The sequence below is a fragment of the Artemia sp. Qi Xiang Cuo genome, chromosome 7, assembly GCF_049724085.1.
Source record: "Artemia sp. Qi Xiang Cuo chromosome 7, ASM4972408v1, whole genome shotgun sequence".
Lineage (NCBI taxonomy): Eukaryota > Metazoa > Arthropoda > Branchiopoda > Anostraca > Artemiidae > Artemia > Artemia sp. Qi Xiang Cuo.
The window spans coordinates 1204924-1221352 of record NC_142800.1 but is presented as its reverse complement, the minus strand read 5'-3'; the positions used below and the strand labels follow the sequence as shown (position 1 = coordinate 1221352).

The following is a 16429-nucleotide window of genomic DNA, read 5'->3' as shown; positions in this document are numbered from 1 at the left end:
TAATAGAATATTTCTTTTAATTATTATGCTTCATTAGTTTTTTTTTATTCCTAAATTTGTTACGTCTCAATAATTGTCTGATTTGTCGCAATTCTTCTTCCTTGTTGCATCCTGGGGCTGTGAGTGTCAGATAAATCTCTTCCAAAGGAGTCGACAGAAAAACTTTTAGGGACACCTCCCTCAGGAAGATTGTTCCAGATCGAAGTGCACCGTCGAACGAAGCTGTTTTTCATGTACTCAGCTCTTTATATGTGCACCTTAAGATAATTCAATCGGGATTCGTGTCTGCCGTGTTGGCTAGAAAATGGGCAAGACGATGCAAGAAAGCTGAAGGAGGTGAATTCATGTACTTGTAGAAAAATTGTCATCAACGCTACATCAAACCTTTCACTACGAGAGAGAATCGTGGATAAGGACTCGATTATTATTATTTAATTATTTTTATGTTTCATCTTCGTCCATTTTTGATCTTCAAAGTCCTCAACCAACATAAGATTATTTAAAATAATAGCTGAATACCACCCAACTCAATAACTACTGACCTACAATGTGGAATGAGTGTATGCGTGTTTTTAAGAGCTGAGACGAGCTTGTCAATTCAAAAATTCAAAGCAGCAACTACTGTTTTAGAGACAACACGGCTAATGAAATAAAAGAAATAAAAAGAATAACTTTCTGTTACGAAAGTTGTTTTACCTGTAAGACGGTTGTGTTAATTTAAAAGGTAATAATAGAACATAGATGCACTGTAGGCTATACATTTTGTAATAGAAGCTTGTCAATATAAAAATTTAAAGCTTTGATATTTCAAAACTTATAAATTTGAGAGTCAAGGGGCTTAATTTAAAAAAAAAACTAAGTATAAACTAACAACATGTTTCGAAAATGTTTTCCACCCGCAACCACCTGACTTACAACCACCACCCGCAAGTCGGTGGTTGTAATTTAAAAGCCGATTTGTAATAGTTATTGTCAAACTCAATCACATCCCGCTCTGTCAAACTAGAGAATTTCTATTTATTAATTGAATCTCTTTTCTCCTATCCGTTTTCACTTTTAAGATATTTAGGACGGCTTTTATTTTCAACGTATCTTGGATGCAAAAAAAAAATTACCACACAAATAACTTGCTTTTAATTAGACTCTGAAAGCTGAATACATCTTTCAGTATTTTGCTTTTTCAATGATACAGCTGAAGGGGCAAATAGTGCTTTGAGTTTGTGATCCGCGCCCTGTTAAAATATGTATGTATCAGGCTTCAGGTCGAGGGAAGAAATACTAAGGTCTTTGAAAATTGTACCGTCATGGTTGATGTCTGGCGTGCTAGAAGGGAAATCACTTATACCTGGAAAAAGTCACTGCACGGAATTCAGTGACGTTCTTAATCTTGCCTGACAATGTAAATATAGCCCCTAATTTCCATAGAGTTCAGGCTGCTTGTCAGTTTGAGCCATCAAGCTCATCGACTAAGCATAATTTGATTAAATATTTATCTATTAACAGATAAGGTAAATTACAGTTATCATAGATGGCTCTTTAGTAAAAACAGAATGATTCATCAAAGTTCTAGGTTTGGGGGAGAAATATTTTTTTTTTTTATCTGTTTCTACGAAAATTTTCCTATATTATAAGCTATCTTTCGGTTATATCATTTAATTTTTTTCCGTTTCAAATAGAACGGATTTGAATGGCCAAGGAATTTATTAACGTTTTTTATAGAAAGGCCAAGAAGGTGGGAAAGAACGCTATTTAGAAGTAATAAAGATGTACCTATGCCAGCTTTACTAGATTTTATTTATGTTATTTTGTTAACGTTATAATTGTAACAATTAGCGAACATGAAGAAGTACAAAATAACTTCAGCAACTCCAAATGCAGAAACATTAGATGACGGAAAACACAATAATTCATGCCCTTTCTGTGGCAATGCTCAATGATAAACAGAAATAAGTAATCAAAGCAAAATAATAATAAAGAGTTTATTATTACCTTTAAACGATTAATTAAAAACCTTTTTCCACAAAAAATGTTTTCCAAAGAAAAGTAAAGAACTCCATTAAGCCAAAAATGAGCAAAAAATAAAATCAAATAATCTACCAAGCGTGGAACTACCACAAATCAGCATCTATAAATAAATGAAACCCAAAACGAACATAAATTATGATAAATAACCGAGTCAAACTCAAAACGAGCCGAAATTAAGATGAGTAGGGCTCAAAACCCCTATGCCTTCCCAAGGTCAGAACATTATTTGCACTTTACTGAAAAATATAAATGTTTTTACTTTTATAACTTTAATAAATCAAATAATATTAACATTTTGATTACTAAATATCAGTATATGTATATTAAACTGACAATTCACATTGTTTTGTCAATTCATACAAAAATGAGAGGAAATTTGTACAACAGAAAAAAAAATGATGTAATTGAAAATACAAATTGTTTACTAATCATTTAGCTAAATAAAAATAACTATTGATAAAACTTGGCCAAAATTTTAAGAACCCTTAGTTTTTTCTGATAAGGTGACTTCAATGAATTTTCTATTTAAATATTTAATATATAATTATTTAATTAAATTGATAATTATGCACATCAATATTTGGCAACGTATCACCCAACTATCCAGAACTGCACCTGACTGAACAGCATATCGAGCACTGGCCCATGAAATTTTGAAAGGAGCGGCCCCAAAACGTCCCATGAGGATGGACGGGACTTACTAAGTAAGTAAATAAATCAATATTAAATAGTCCATCTTTTGTTTGTTAACTATACATTTCATTAATAATTGCTTAAATTAATAACTATTGATGAGTTAAATAGTAATTATTTAATTTAATAAGACTTGGTTAAAGAAACCTCAATTTTTTCAGGTATGGTGACTTCAACGAGGTTTCTGTAGGATTGACTGTAGTTCCTAATTGTTCCTTCTATTTTCAGGAATCTCCTCCGTCTACAATTAGTGGCCGATCAACTTTGACCAACACAGGCACTCTTGGAACTATTTCAAGAGGTACCAACAAAGGGAAGCCGACAGTTGCTGATACCTTTCGCGTTCAGCTTCAGAATCTCATTGATTCCCTGCAGGCAACAAACCCGTGGTAAGTTATGCTTCCAAAGACCATGGGAACTGATAATGGGGGAAAATCGAGTTCGTCTTGAAGAAAATAAACGGTGACATCTAGCGTTGCCCAGTAAAATCATAGTTATAAAAACTTATAAAGGTAATATATAAGTCATATTTTATTATATTATATATAAAACTTGTAAATATAAAACTTATAAAGCTAATTATGAAAACTTCAATGGAAATTTAAGCTGCTTTACCTGTTTTTCCCCTTGTTTTGAGATTAAAGTCTGGAACACAACCCAATGGAATAACGAGTGAAAATGACATCATTTTTTATACAATCCTGAAAAAGGCTTATGCCAGCCGTGCCTCTCACTCAGACTTGTTGTTTTTTCCCTTTTTTAGAGCCAATTCTGGAGCACAACCTAAGTGCACCAACTGACTTGCCAGATGTAATCCAAAGCCGTAATTTTTGATGAAATCGATTTCTTTCGCAGTAAATGAGGACCGATTCGGACTCTGATCGAGATTTACTTGTCAGCCTTTTTACTCATATTTGATTTTTTGGAAAATAATGAAATTCATTTATTTGTGAATTTTTATATTCATTATAATTGTATATGATTTATTAAGCCCGACTTACAGAAGACAGAGACTAAAATTTGGCTCTGAATAAAGCAAACAGGGGCATTCAGCGTTATATAACAAGATCATAAAGCTAGTTACGAAACCTAAATAAAAACTTTTATTGCTTTTATTTTATTCATTTTACACAACCTAAGAATCAAAATCAGTTTAATGAAAACAGCTGTCATAGACACATTTAAAAGAATGCACTATAAGGCGATGTTTGTTACATGAAAAACACTTCACTACATTTTATTAAAAGCACTTGTAAAGAAAGGAACAAAGGAGTTACTGAGTCTATTTTTGCGGCACGAGACAGGCATAAGCTTGCTCTTGCTTCTGGCATTCGCGCGGACAGGTATTTCAGATCGTAATATTGTCCGATGTACAGGACTAGACAATACAAACTGCCCAAAACGAATCATTAGCTGAAAAGAGCGATCACGAAGGCTTGGTATTTCAAGTGACTTCAGAGCGGAGCTGTAATCTACATATTTGTCACAAAGAATGATTTTTACAGCTTGTTTCTGGATCTCCTCCAAATCATCACTTAAATAATATAGGTGATGAACTTACGGGCCCCAGGCGGGACATGCATATTCAAGGATGGGTCGAATAAAAGTGAGGTACGCCGTTTTCAGTTGATATATTGGAAAACCTAGGCGGCGCATCGCGACAGTGTCTGCATAGCATAATGTCCCTTCTTTACCAGCTCTAGTACGTGAATAGAAAACAAACAGTCCACACTAAAGGTGACGTCCAAGATAGTTGCACACGAAGCAGAAGGGAACAAAATCATGGGGCAGTTAAAATCGCGTTTAAATGGCTTAAACCTCAAAACCTTTGATCTATTCTCGTTAATTTGGAGACTGTTAGCAGTATACTGTGATTTAAACAGATCGAATAAGTATGGGTCAAACTGGGCTACAGCTTGCGGATCCTCTACGTGGTATTTAAGAAGCGCAGACAAATCGACGAATTTAAAGTGATCGTCGAAGCCAGAAAGGATGTAGTAATAACAGCCAGGAAAAGAAGAGCTGCTAATTTGGTACCTTGTGAAGCACCACATGTAATTTCCACCCATTCCGATTCAATATCACCTGGTAATAGGGCGTACATTTTTTGATACCTGTGACGTAAGAAATCAACTACCAATAGGAGGATGTGCTTACGGGTACCCATCGACTTGAGATTCTGAGCGGCAAGAAGGTGCTTAATCAAATCAAAAGCCTTTCGGTAGTCTACCAGAAGCAAATCAAAAACAGAGCTTCCTAGCTCCAACCATTCAACTACTTGGTGATAAAGCCGTAGTAAATAAACAGACGTGCTGCATCCCTTCAAGCAACCGTACTGGAAGGGATCAAGTGACTGTGAAATTTGCGTAAAAAGTTCACGATATATGAAAGATTCTGCAACTTTAGCCAAGTTCGGTGTGATCGAAATAGGTCTTAACTGATCACATGTCTTAGGTCCTTTAACTTTGGGTATTACGCGAACACAGGCTCGCTTCCAAGCATCGGGAAAGGTTTGTTCACTGAAGCACTGATTGATGATCGATGCCAATGGCTTTGCTAAACACATGGCTATTGGAGGTTTAAGGTGCGGGGTCACCACTTTTAAAGGCAAAAATGGCGCAAAGAGTTGCTATGCCACTTACTGGAGGGGAAGATCCCTCGTCGGCCCCAAAATAGTGGGATTTCCGCGGTTACTCCAACGATTCTGTATATACTAGCATGATTGGATGTTCTAGGGCCACATTTAAAGCCAAAGTTTACCGATAAGATTTCTAACTATCTTTTTAGACTCGACCTAAGCTGAAAAGTTAAAAGAGTACATAGTATAAAAAAAGTCTTACTGTATTCACTACACGCTGTATAAAAGAACTGACTTAACAAGGGAATTCTTTCTCCCAGCCCGCTCCGCTAGCCGCGTGCTGCGGCATGGGGTACGGGGGTGGTAAATGAATTTTTCCAGCCAATCCTAGGACATACTAACTTACTGGTCAACCTCCCTAACTGCGCAACTTCTTACCTCGTGGTCTATTAAGCAACTACGCAATTAAGAAGACCAAAAATGGCGTCACAAAATAAAAGGAAAATTAATATTTATTACTCGGGGAAGGAAAATAATTAAGGGGCCAAAAGAAAGGAATCTGGGAGGGACATTTATCTAAATAAACTGGGACCAGGGTTCCAACAATGGCATATTCGCAAATAAGTTTGACCGGCAACTGACCAGGGTAGGAAGAACAGTTCGGTTTTAGTTTTTTAAGTTCTTTAAAAACAGCAAATTCGGTAAACTGTTTTATTTCGTCAGTTTCACAATCGACTAAGAGATTAACCAGTTCGGCCTTCGTAATTGAGGGGTAGGGGGTACAAATTCCACTAAAGAACTCGTTCATGTCTGAAGCGCTCGTAAGAAACCCGTCAGGCTTGGATATTTTTAGCTCACTGTTAACTGACTTGCCAGTCATCTGTTTCACTGTGGAATGCCACTTCCGATTGCTACTTTGGAGAAGGGGTACTACCTTTTCCCGAACATAATTTCTTCGCTTGAAACGATTGACATCCACTATTCTGTTTCTTAGTTTCGCCGCCGCGGCTATTTGTCCAGAACTATGCAGCATGCACCTCATCTTGATCATTTGTTTGAGATCGCTTGTGATCCATGGCTTATGGGACTCATTTACCACTATAACTTTAGCGGGAAAAAGCTTGTGAAACATCTCTAACAGAAGAGAGTTAAACTGCTGAGCTTTACTATTCGGGTTTATTACAGAACACAGGTCGTCGAAGCAGTAAGTCCCGATCCACCGACCGAAATCGCAAATTGATTGAGGGTTAAGCGGACGAATAGTCACTTTGGTTTTCTTTGGCTTCTTTTGGTTATTTTTGGCTTGCCAAAAGATTACATAATGATCTGAACTCTGGAGAGGACCTAACAACCGAGGGGAGTAATAACTAAGTGTAGGAACCTGCTCTTCAGACCGCAATTCAAAGTTTAAACTTGGAAAAACTTTGACTCCTTTGGCGGTGAATGGCTACTGACTCGAACAGCTATATAAAACTACTCTTTTCAAGTTGACCTAATACCTCGTATTTCTTCTTAGGATAAGAAATTGATTTAATTATTTGTGGATTTATATTTTATTATAGGTATATACGGTGTATTAAGCCCAACCTGCAGAAGAAAGAAGATTGTTTTGATGACGACTTAGTTCTTTGTCAACTCCGTTATCTTGGCATGTTGGATATTGTTCGTATCAAAAAGGACGGATTTCCTGTCCATATGCCCTTTGCTGATTTCCTGATCCATTATCGACCTCTGATCAGGTACATTACCCTATTGTCCTAATTCCCTTTTTAAGGTGATGTATATTTGTAGTCATAATAAGACCTTTAACACAAAATTGCTGATGCCACATTCACAAGAAGATCTTCCTTATATCTAGGTTTAGCTAGCGCTAATTTAACCCAATTATTTAGCCAATCAGAAATTTCCATGGAAAATCTGATTGGTTCAAATTAGCGCTGGCTAAATCTTGCTATTAGTTAAATTTCTTTGCGAATGGGCCTTCAGAATATAAAGACAAATAACCATACTAGGAAATGTTTTCAAAAAACCATATTTAAAAATGAGCAAATGCTACAAAATAAAAAGAAGAAGTAACAGTGTTTATCCTCAGAAAGCAAAAGTATGTAAAAATTAAATCAAAGACGTTTTCTTGCTGTGAAAACTTCACAGTAATATCTTCCTACTAAGATACTTCCCAAATAAACAGAGCGGAAGCATTCTTTGATAAATTATGGAAAAGAAATTTGACATTCCAAAAGGCTGGGATAATGACTCAAACAGTGCTCCAAGTTATCGTCACAAACTATGCAAAGTGGGAAATCAAACCTGGAGTAGCAGCGGGAAAAATTCTCGCTTTTACCCATAAATAAAATACAAGTATAGTCAGCAAAGATGGGTAGTGTAATCCCTTAGAGGTCATTATAAAACTCGCAAATCTTACTTTTAAAAAATGATTAACATAAAACAACTTACTACCCAGTGCAATTTTCTTTAAAGGTTCTTGTGTTAGGCAGCAGGGGATTATAAAATTTACATTTTGAAGGGTTGCCTTCTGAAAAAGTTTACTAAGTTGTCTTTATTTTCCTGCAATGTTGTAACTTTCATAGACCCTGGGGTAGGGATGGAGATAAATAGAATTAAATCTTTTCAGTGTACTATATAATTTAAAAAAAATATTTTAATCTGAGGCACAAGAACAGAGCCTTTTGGGACGCCCTGGACCTCAGAATACTCGAGGCCATACTATCTTCATCCTGTAGACAGCCCACGAAACAAAACGTGAAGAAAATTAAGAGGCATTCTCGTGACGTCTGACATTTGGAGGTAACGTGCAAATGACATTCAAAATTTTATGATCTTATCAAGCGTCTTTGAATAGTCGGTTCAATCATATGCTCACTTTTGAAACAAAATTACGCTTGCTTTCTGAATCATAGTAAAGTCGCAAAGAATTCTATACGTAATCGAAAGTGCCAATTCCGATACAGAGTGATTACGATACAGAGTGGAGCTGTCCGCATCATGGTGATATTTGCCATACCTGTATGATTCATGGGAATATACATGACCACTAAGTCACTAATCTAATGGCACCTATTTGCTGTGTTAACCAGCGACTGCACAGTTGAATAAGAAGCCATTTTTACCTCTCGGCGATTTTGATGCCTCGCAGAGGGATTTTAAAACAATGAACTAGGGACGGCATCATATATGGCTTACCCCAAAGAACCAAAACCTTCTAATGAGGAAGCAACGGCGATACCATATCAACCCAACCTTGGCTTGTCTCAAAGACTATTTAATCTATTCATCCATTCGTAAGGGTTGGCTCTAGCTGGTTCCTAAATTATAAATTAGTAATTAGAAAGAAATTAGTAATTGCGAATGCTATTTCGAACGAGACCGTAACTAGCGAATGTAAATGCCATCACTTTGACTGTAATGCTAATAGTTCATATCTTTTTTGTTTTCTTTTTTTATTTATTCAGCCCGGTGCAACTAAATTGCTTAAGGAATTAGTGTTTAATAATCCTATTAGAACCATATTCAATCATTGAAATTTAAGTTCTCTCTTATTTAGCCTTTTTTCAATGAGTGGGGGAGGGGACATTTGTTTTAAACACTTGAATTATTAGAAAAGATTATTGAGTTATTGAATTAAGATCTAATTTATTTGATAGTATAAAAAGTCTTCACATGAACATAGTCTAACAATTTGTAAAATAACAGAGCTTATCAGAGGCAGCGCGCTAGCGCTGCCTAATTAAAGAACGATGTGGGCACAATGCGTTATTTTTTTTTGTTTTTTTTTTCTCCAGACCCGGGCACTTCGTATCGAAGGAGTCGTCGCAGAAACTTCAAAAATGGCTCATACGATTGAAAGTTTGAGTGGATAGTGCCATTTTTAATATTCGAAAGTGATTGGAGGGCAACTAGCCCCCCCCACGCCCAACATGCCCCCAAATACATCCAATCAAAATTTTGAGACAGCCATTTTGTTCAGCGTAGTTGATTTCTAGATAGAAAATATCTTTTTGAGGAGGACACTCCCCCACAACCCACAGGGCAAGGGTTTTAAGTTATGCCCTGAGGGTATATAAGGTTTTTATAGAAGGTGTTGTCGTAGAAACTTTAAAAAAGGCTCATTCAATTGGAAATTCAATGGGCTATTGCCTTTTTTATTACTAGAAAGTTATTGGAGGGCGACTAGCCCCCCACCCCCACGCCCATCATTCCCCCAAACACATCCAATCAAAATTTTGATATAGCTATTTTGTTCAGCGTAGTTGATTTCCAGACAGAAAATATCTTTTTAAGGAAGACACTCCCCCACAACCCTCGTGGCAAGGGTTTTAAGTTATGCCCTGGGGGTATGTAAGGTTTTTATAGAAGGCGTTGTCGTAGAAACTTCAAAAAGGCTCATTCGATTGGAAATTCAAAGGCTTCGTGCCCGTTTTAATCGTCGAATGTGATTGGTGGGAAACTAGCCCCCCCCCCCCCGCGCCCATCATTCCCCCAAGCACATCCAATCAAAATTTGATATAGCCATTTTGTCCAGCGTAGTTGATTTCCAGATAGAAAACATGTTTTTGAGGAGGACACTTCCCTACAACCCTCAGGGCAAGCGTTATAAGTTATGCCCTGAGGGCATATGAGGTTTTTATAGAAGGCACTGTTGTAGAAACTTCAAAACAGGCTCATTCGATTGGAAATTCAAAGCGCTAGTACCCTTTTTAATAGTCGAAAGTGATTTGAGTGGAATTAGCCCCCCCCCCACCTCACGCCCTTCATTCCCCCAAACACATCCAATCAAAATTATTAGGTAGCCATTTTGTTCAGCGTAGTTGATTTCGAGATAGAAAATAATGTTTTTGAGGAGGATACTCCCCCACATCCCTCAGGGCAAGGGTTTTAAGTTATGCCCTGGGGGTATATAAGGTTTTTAAAGAAGGTGTTGTCGTAGAACCTTCAATAAAAGCTCATTCGACTGGAAATTCAAAGGGCTAGTGCCCTTTTTAATAGTCGAAAGTGATTGTAGGGCAACTAGCCTCCCCCCCACCCCCCGCATTCCCCCAAACACATCCAATAAAAAGTTTGAGATAGCCATTTTGTTCTGGGTAGTTGATTTCCAGATAGAAAATATATTTTTAAGGATGATACTCACCAACCACCCTGAGCGCATGTATCATCAATTACGCCCTGGGGGCAAACATTGTTTTTCATTGAAATAGGTGTTATAAAAAATTGAAAAAGGGCTCAGTCGATTAAACATTCACAAGACTAATACCCTTTTGTATTTTCAAAAATTATTCGTGAGTAACTAACCCCCCTCTCACGCCCACCTCTTCCCAAAACACAACCAATCAAAATTTTGAGATAGCGGTTTTAGTCCACATTGGCAAAGGATTAAAGAATTAAGTCTTTAGCGATTACAGACCCTCTCTCTACCGTTTTCTAGACAAAATATTCAAGTTTTTCACTGGGGGCATATTGGGTTTTAATTGATATCGTTGTTGAAATAGCACCAGAAGGAAGCAGACAATTGGAAATCTAAAGGAGTCGTTCCTATTTTAATAGTTTAAAGTGATTGGATAGCGACCGACGCCCCTTTCACGCCCACCATTTTCCCAAACATATCCAATCAAAATTTTGAGGTATCCATTTTGTTTAACGTAGTTGAAAGTTCTGGAAATTAGGTCTTTTAGGATGATAACCCCCTCAGAGCCCTCAGTGCAAGGGTTGTAAGTTATGCCCTGGGGGCATATAAGGTTTATATCGAAAGTTGTTGTATATGATTTATAGAATAGATTTTAGTCTTCCTCGAATCCAATTTTTATATGTTTAAAAACTAAATGTTGACTTAAGATTAAATCAAAATGCACTGTGATAATGCTAATTCCCAATAAGGCATCTCAGCAGTATCCCAAGAACGACTGAGGGTATTATGTTCAAACGTTCGGGGCTACATAATTACAATAACAGAAATTACAATAATTAACCAAGTCAAACTGAAAACGAGCAGAAATTAACATAAGTTGGGCGCAAAACCCCTATGCCTTCCCAAGGCCAGAACAAAATTTGCACTTAGTGAAAAAATACAAATGAATGTGCATTGTCAGTTTAATATACATATACTGATATTTAGTAACCAAAATGTTAATATTATTTGATTTATTAAAGTTATAAAAGTAAAAACATTTATATTTTTTCAGTAAAGTGCAAATTTTGTTCTGGCCTTGTGAAGGCATAGGGATTTTGCGCCCTACGTATGTTAATTTCTGCTCGTTTTGAGTTTGACTTAGTTAATTATTGTAATTTCTGTTCATTTTGGGTGTCATTTATTTATTAATGCTGATTTGTGGTAGTTTCATGCTTGGTAGATTATTTGATTTTAGTTTTGCTCATTTTTTGTTTAATGGAGTTCTTTACTTTTCTTTGAAAAACTTGTTTTGTGGAAAAAGTTTTTTTAATTAATGAAAAGAAAGACCAAATCGGTAAATGGTAAATATGGCATATACAATTTTGATTTTTAACAATTAATTCACCTGTACAAATGCTATTTCGAACCATCACTGAAGGGTGATGCGTAAGCTTGGTCAACATGTTAGTGAACACTTTTCCAGCTTTTTTTTTCAAGGCTCTTTTGTGCTTTTACGCAGAATATATTTCATTTAAGTAATTAATTTTTAGACACAAGCGACTTCGATTAGCAAAAGAGCATAAAGAAGCCTGTCGTGGTGTATTGAATATGATGAATTTTCCTATTAAACAGTGGCAAGTTGGAAAAACGAAGATCTTTCTCAAGAGTCAGGTGGCAGAAGTCTTGGAAGAGCAAAAGGTCATTTTACTTCAGCTTATGGCCTTGCGAATACAAACGTGGTATCGTGGAAGAACAAGAAGGAAAGGTATAGCATTTGAGTTGTCTCGCATTCTTGGGTGCTGCCATAATTTTACTTAGGAGATTTTCAGGTTAGAGAGCTAGTTTTTTTTTGGCGGTATCTATGGAGGTATGTGACGGTAGGCGGTATTGTGGCGGAATCTAGAAAATCCTTGATTTTGAATAGATTTTTTGTCTTGACTTCATACATGTCTTAGAAGACTAAACGGTCATTTTGCTTCAGATTATATACAAGAACATACGAATATGAACGAGAAGGTATCGTGAAAGAACAAAAAGGAAGATGCCTCTTTTTAAATTGCGTTGCATTTTTGGGTGTTGCTAGGGGGTGTGCTTGCAATTCAACCCCCGTTCAACTCACCCCTTTAACTCAATTTTCCGTCCACTAAACTCCTGTTCAACTCAACCCCATTTTATTCAACCTCCGTTAGCTCAATTCCGATTCAAATTTTAGGTTAGGTTTGGTAAAGTTATAATAGTTGGAATTGAGTTAGAGTTGGGGTTGAATTGAATGGGTATTGAATTAAATCAGGGTTAAGTTAAATAAGGGCCTAATTGCAGAGAGTTGCGTTGAATGAGGGTCGAGTTTAGTGGGGTTGAGCTGCATGAGATTGAGTTAAAAGGGGATTAAGATGCACGAGTGTTGAGTTGGATGGGGTTCAGTTCCACGAAAACTGTTACTAGGATTTAAGGCCGTATCAGGATCTTTTTCGAGGGGGGGGGGTACACAAAATTTTTTCTTACGGAGGCTTTTACGCACAAAAAAAAAAAAATCAAAAAACGCATAAAAATTTGTTTATATCCATTTTTGTTACGTTTTTACGAGTCAGACAACCATTTCAGCACGGCCCTTGCTAGGATTATACCTAGGAAGGGATGTTGAGTTTAAAGGGTCAGTGTTCTTAGGGACCGATTGGCAATGTAGAAAACCCTTGACTTTGAGGAGATTTTATGTTTTTACTTAATACATGTTTCAGGAGAATAAACGACCAATTTGGCTAGTTTTATGTGGAACAATATACAAATATAAATATGGCACAGAATGAAAATTTTTCATCGTTGAAGAACGAAATGGCTAGGGTACGCTCTAGGATGAAAGATGACAGATTGCCAAAGATTGTCCTTTTCGGCCAACCATTTACGACTAAACGGAAAGTAGGTCGTCTGCGGTTGGGGTGGGAGGATGTAAAGAAAGATTCAAGGGAAATGGGAACTTCGTGGGAGGATGTATGTATGTACATGATAATGGTAATAAGCTTACCTAAGCTATGGATGTCAGGTATTGTGTTATCTTGAAACGATAATTTCGACAGGACCTGTGCCTGTCATCATCAGGTTCAAATTCAAGACAAATTCAAGTTCTTAAATTTGAACCTGATGATGACAGGCACAGGTCCTGTCGAAATTATCGTTCCAAGATAACACAATACCTGACATCCATAGCTTAGGTAAGCTTATTACCATTATCATGTATAAGAGTCAGGTTGGCCTCAGAGAATATAAATGTATGTATATATTTCCAAAAAAAGCCATCGGGCCGTAGGAAAAAAAAACAGAGCATAAATATAACAAAACCAACAAAAACACAAATAAATTAAAAAGAAAAACGTACTTATACATGAATCTTCACGACAATATTTACAAAGAGATATATCTTTCACGATGTATCAGCCCTTCATCAACATACTTAGCCAAATTCCTTAATGTCATTTTAACTCGTGATCCTACAATCCCTTCCACCCACCTTCTATCTGCCAGCACTAACGAAAAAAACTCATTTCTTATACCCGCCAATTCCTTACAATTCCCCAAAAAATGAAAAATATCCTCATTATCTTCCCCACACATCGGACAAGGGACTGAGTTAACACTATAAGTTTCCTCTCCCTTTCCCCAATATCAATCAACCCTCCCCTTAAGTATATATATATATATATATATATATATATATATATATATATATGTAAATTAATTTCAAGGGTAAAAAATGTAAGTTTTTTTTATTATAGAATATTTGCGTATTCGCAATGCAGCGCTTCGTATTCAGCATGCTGTGCGTGGTTGGCAACAACGCATTGATTTTATACGCATGCGTCGTGCTGTTATTGTAATACAGGCTCATTTGCGCGGTTTTTTTGCAAGAGAAGTTGCAGAAGCTCTTAGAGAAATGCGAGCCGTTGAGGAAGAGGCTGCCAGGAAAGAAAAAATTGAACAAGAACGCCGAAAAGCTGAAGAAGAGAGATCTAAGAATGAAGCTGGCTCTGGGGAACTGATGGAAAGTGAAAGGTACTGTCATTTGTTGGTATTTTGCTGTGGGTCGAACAGGTTCAGCTTAGAGTCTGACATCTTCTCACCAAAAAGTTAAATTTTTTCTTAATATAGGTTTTAATTGAATGCCAGGTCCAAACTTTCTCCATTGATAGATTAAACACAGACAGGGTGGCTTCTGCTTCTCCTGTTCCACATTTCACCTGATAATGATTGGCCGTCCCTATGTATTGACAGCTCCTAGATTATGATGCTTAAAGAGTTCAAATATCAAGTAGGTTATACTTAGTCCCCATTGGAAATCTGTCGGATTTTGCTCTGCCCTCTTCAATTAATGAAATGGATTTAAAGGTTAAGCACCTTATGTAGTTGATTTTTGTTTTATTTAACTTATCTGTACTCAAATTGTACACTTATATGTTTTTATTATGGCGATTTGGCTCTCAAATAAGTCTAGAGGCTTATCCAGAAGGGGGAGGGGGCTAGTCCTTTTATCTACACTGTGGGTCGAAGGGTTCCTGTATTTTGTTAAAGAAATATTTTTTTGTTTTTCTCTTTTTTTCTCATTCAAGTGTCTACGTATTTTGTCTTATGACTATATGAGGAAAAGAAAAAAAATGCATATTATATGCAGAATATCGTAGATGCAGCAACTTTTCTTGATTTTCAAGCCAATATATTTCCCGTGTTGTTCAAGTCAAGGAATGATATGTTTCCTATATAGGGGTTTTGGAAAAGGCAGTTCTAATAGTGCACTTCTTGTCTTGATCTGACTCTATTTTTAGGAGTTATGGGCTATTATATTTCTTAGTATTGGACGTGATCATCTTTTAGGTTGCTAGCTACCGCTGCAACCCGAAAAAATGCTATTTGGTCCTTTCAAAATAAATATTTTTTATAGACATTATTAATACGTAAATGTAATTATATGTTGACCCCTCTCCTCCAGGGATCACTTCTAGTCTGTTTATAAAGCTCTGGAAGGTGGGTTTTGCCTAGACCAAGATGTTCGCGAAATGAAGCCATTACTTCTAAATTATTATGTCATTTTTAACATATTCTTTGTTTCATTTCTTCTCTATTCACTCTAACAAAATAAGAAGAAAAGAGGGGGATCTCTGCAAAGGTGTAAAAAACATTCAATTTGTCCGGAGCCTTCTTTCTTTTCAATATGTGAATGGTAAAATAGTGTAGTTTTGTCACTATTGCAGCTAAGCCACAATGATCCTTGGGGCGCTCAGTTTTTTTTACTCTGCCATATGAATGAACCAGAAACTGATAGGGTTGATGAATAAAAGGGTGTTGACTATAGTCAGATTAATCAATCATTTTAACATACTATAAAAATCATAAACTAAACAAGATAATGAGTTAACACGCCAGAAGGTTAGCATTGAGAGAGAATAAAAGGGGGGGGGGGGAATGAAGAGGGGAATTAGAAATGGAGAAATAAAAACCTAACAATGTGCCATAAACAAAGCTGCAATAAAGAAAAATGGCGAAGGTCAAAGTTTTGGAACAGTTTTAAAAACAACACGACAAGAACAATTTAAATTGACTGCGAGTGGAGTGGCATCTTGGCCCAAGTCAGGGGAGCTAAAGTATCAACGTATTTTAGTCCGATAGTTGCCTTAAAAATATCTTAATTGATGGCCGTCATTTTCGTTCAAAGTAAAATTTTATTGCCTGACTTTGAGTTTCCTTAAAACGTGAATATGGGGGGGGGGGGAAGAGGAATGGAAAAACGACGTGAATTCCTGTTAGAGAGGATAAAGGCTGATTAAACCCCGAATGCATCAACTTAAGAAAGTTAAGGAAAAACAAATACGTAGTAAATAGGGGTGTAATTTTAAAGGATAACTTGGTGCAATATATTAGTTTCCTTTGAGGTGATAAAACGATTATGATTAACTTAATTTCGAAAAAGGTAGAAAAGAAAGTTTACCTCCTTGATATGATGCATGATGTCAGAATCCATCAAGCCA

At 36.5% G+C, this 16429-nt stretch overlaps 1 protein-coding gene across 1 annotated transcript in view; it reads left to right on the top strand.

Moving 5' to 3' along the window:
• Myo81F (unconventional myosin 81F) overlaps positions 1 to 16429 on the top strand; it is a 181788-nt gene that overhangs the window by 48695 nt on the left and 116664 nt on the right. Inside the window, exons 10-13 of the mRNA XM_089091950.1 lie at positions 2947 to 3107; positions 6859 to 7035; positions 11969 to 12183; positions 14186 to 14462. Of these exons, the coding sequence (XP_088948076.1) occupies positions 2947 to 3107; positions 6859 to 7035; positions 11969 to 12183; positions 14186 to 14462 (830 nt within the window). The remainder of the gene's footprint in view (positions 1 to 2946; positions 3108 to 6858; positions 7036 to 11968; positions 12184 to 14185; positions 14463 to 16429) is intronic.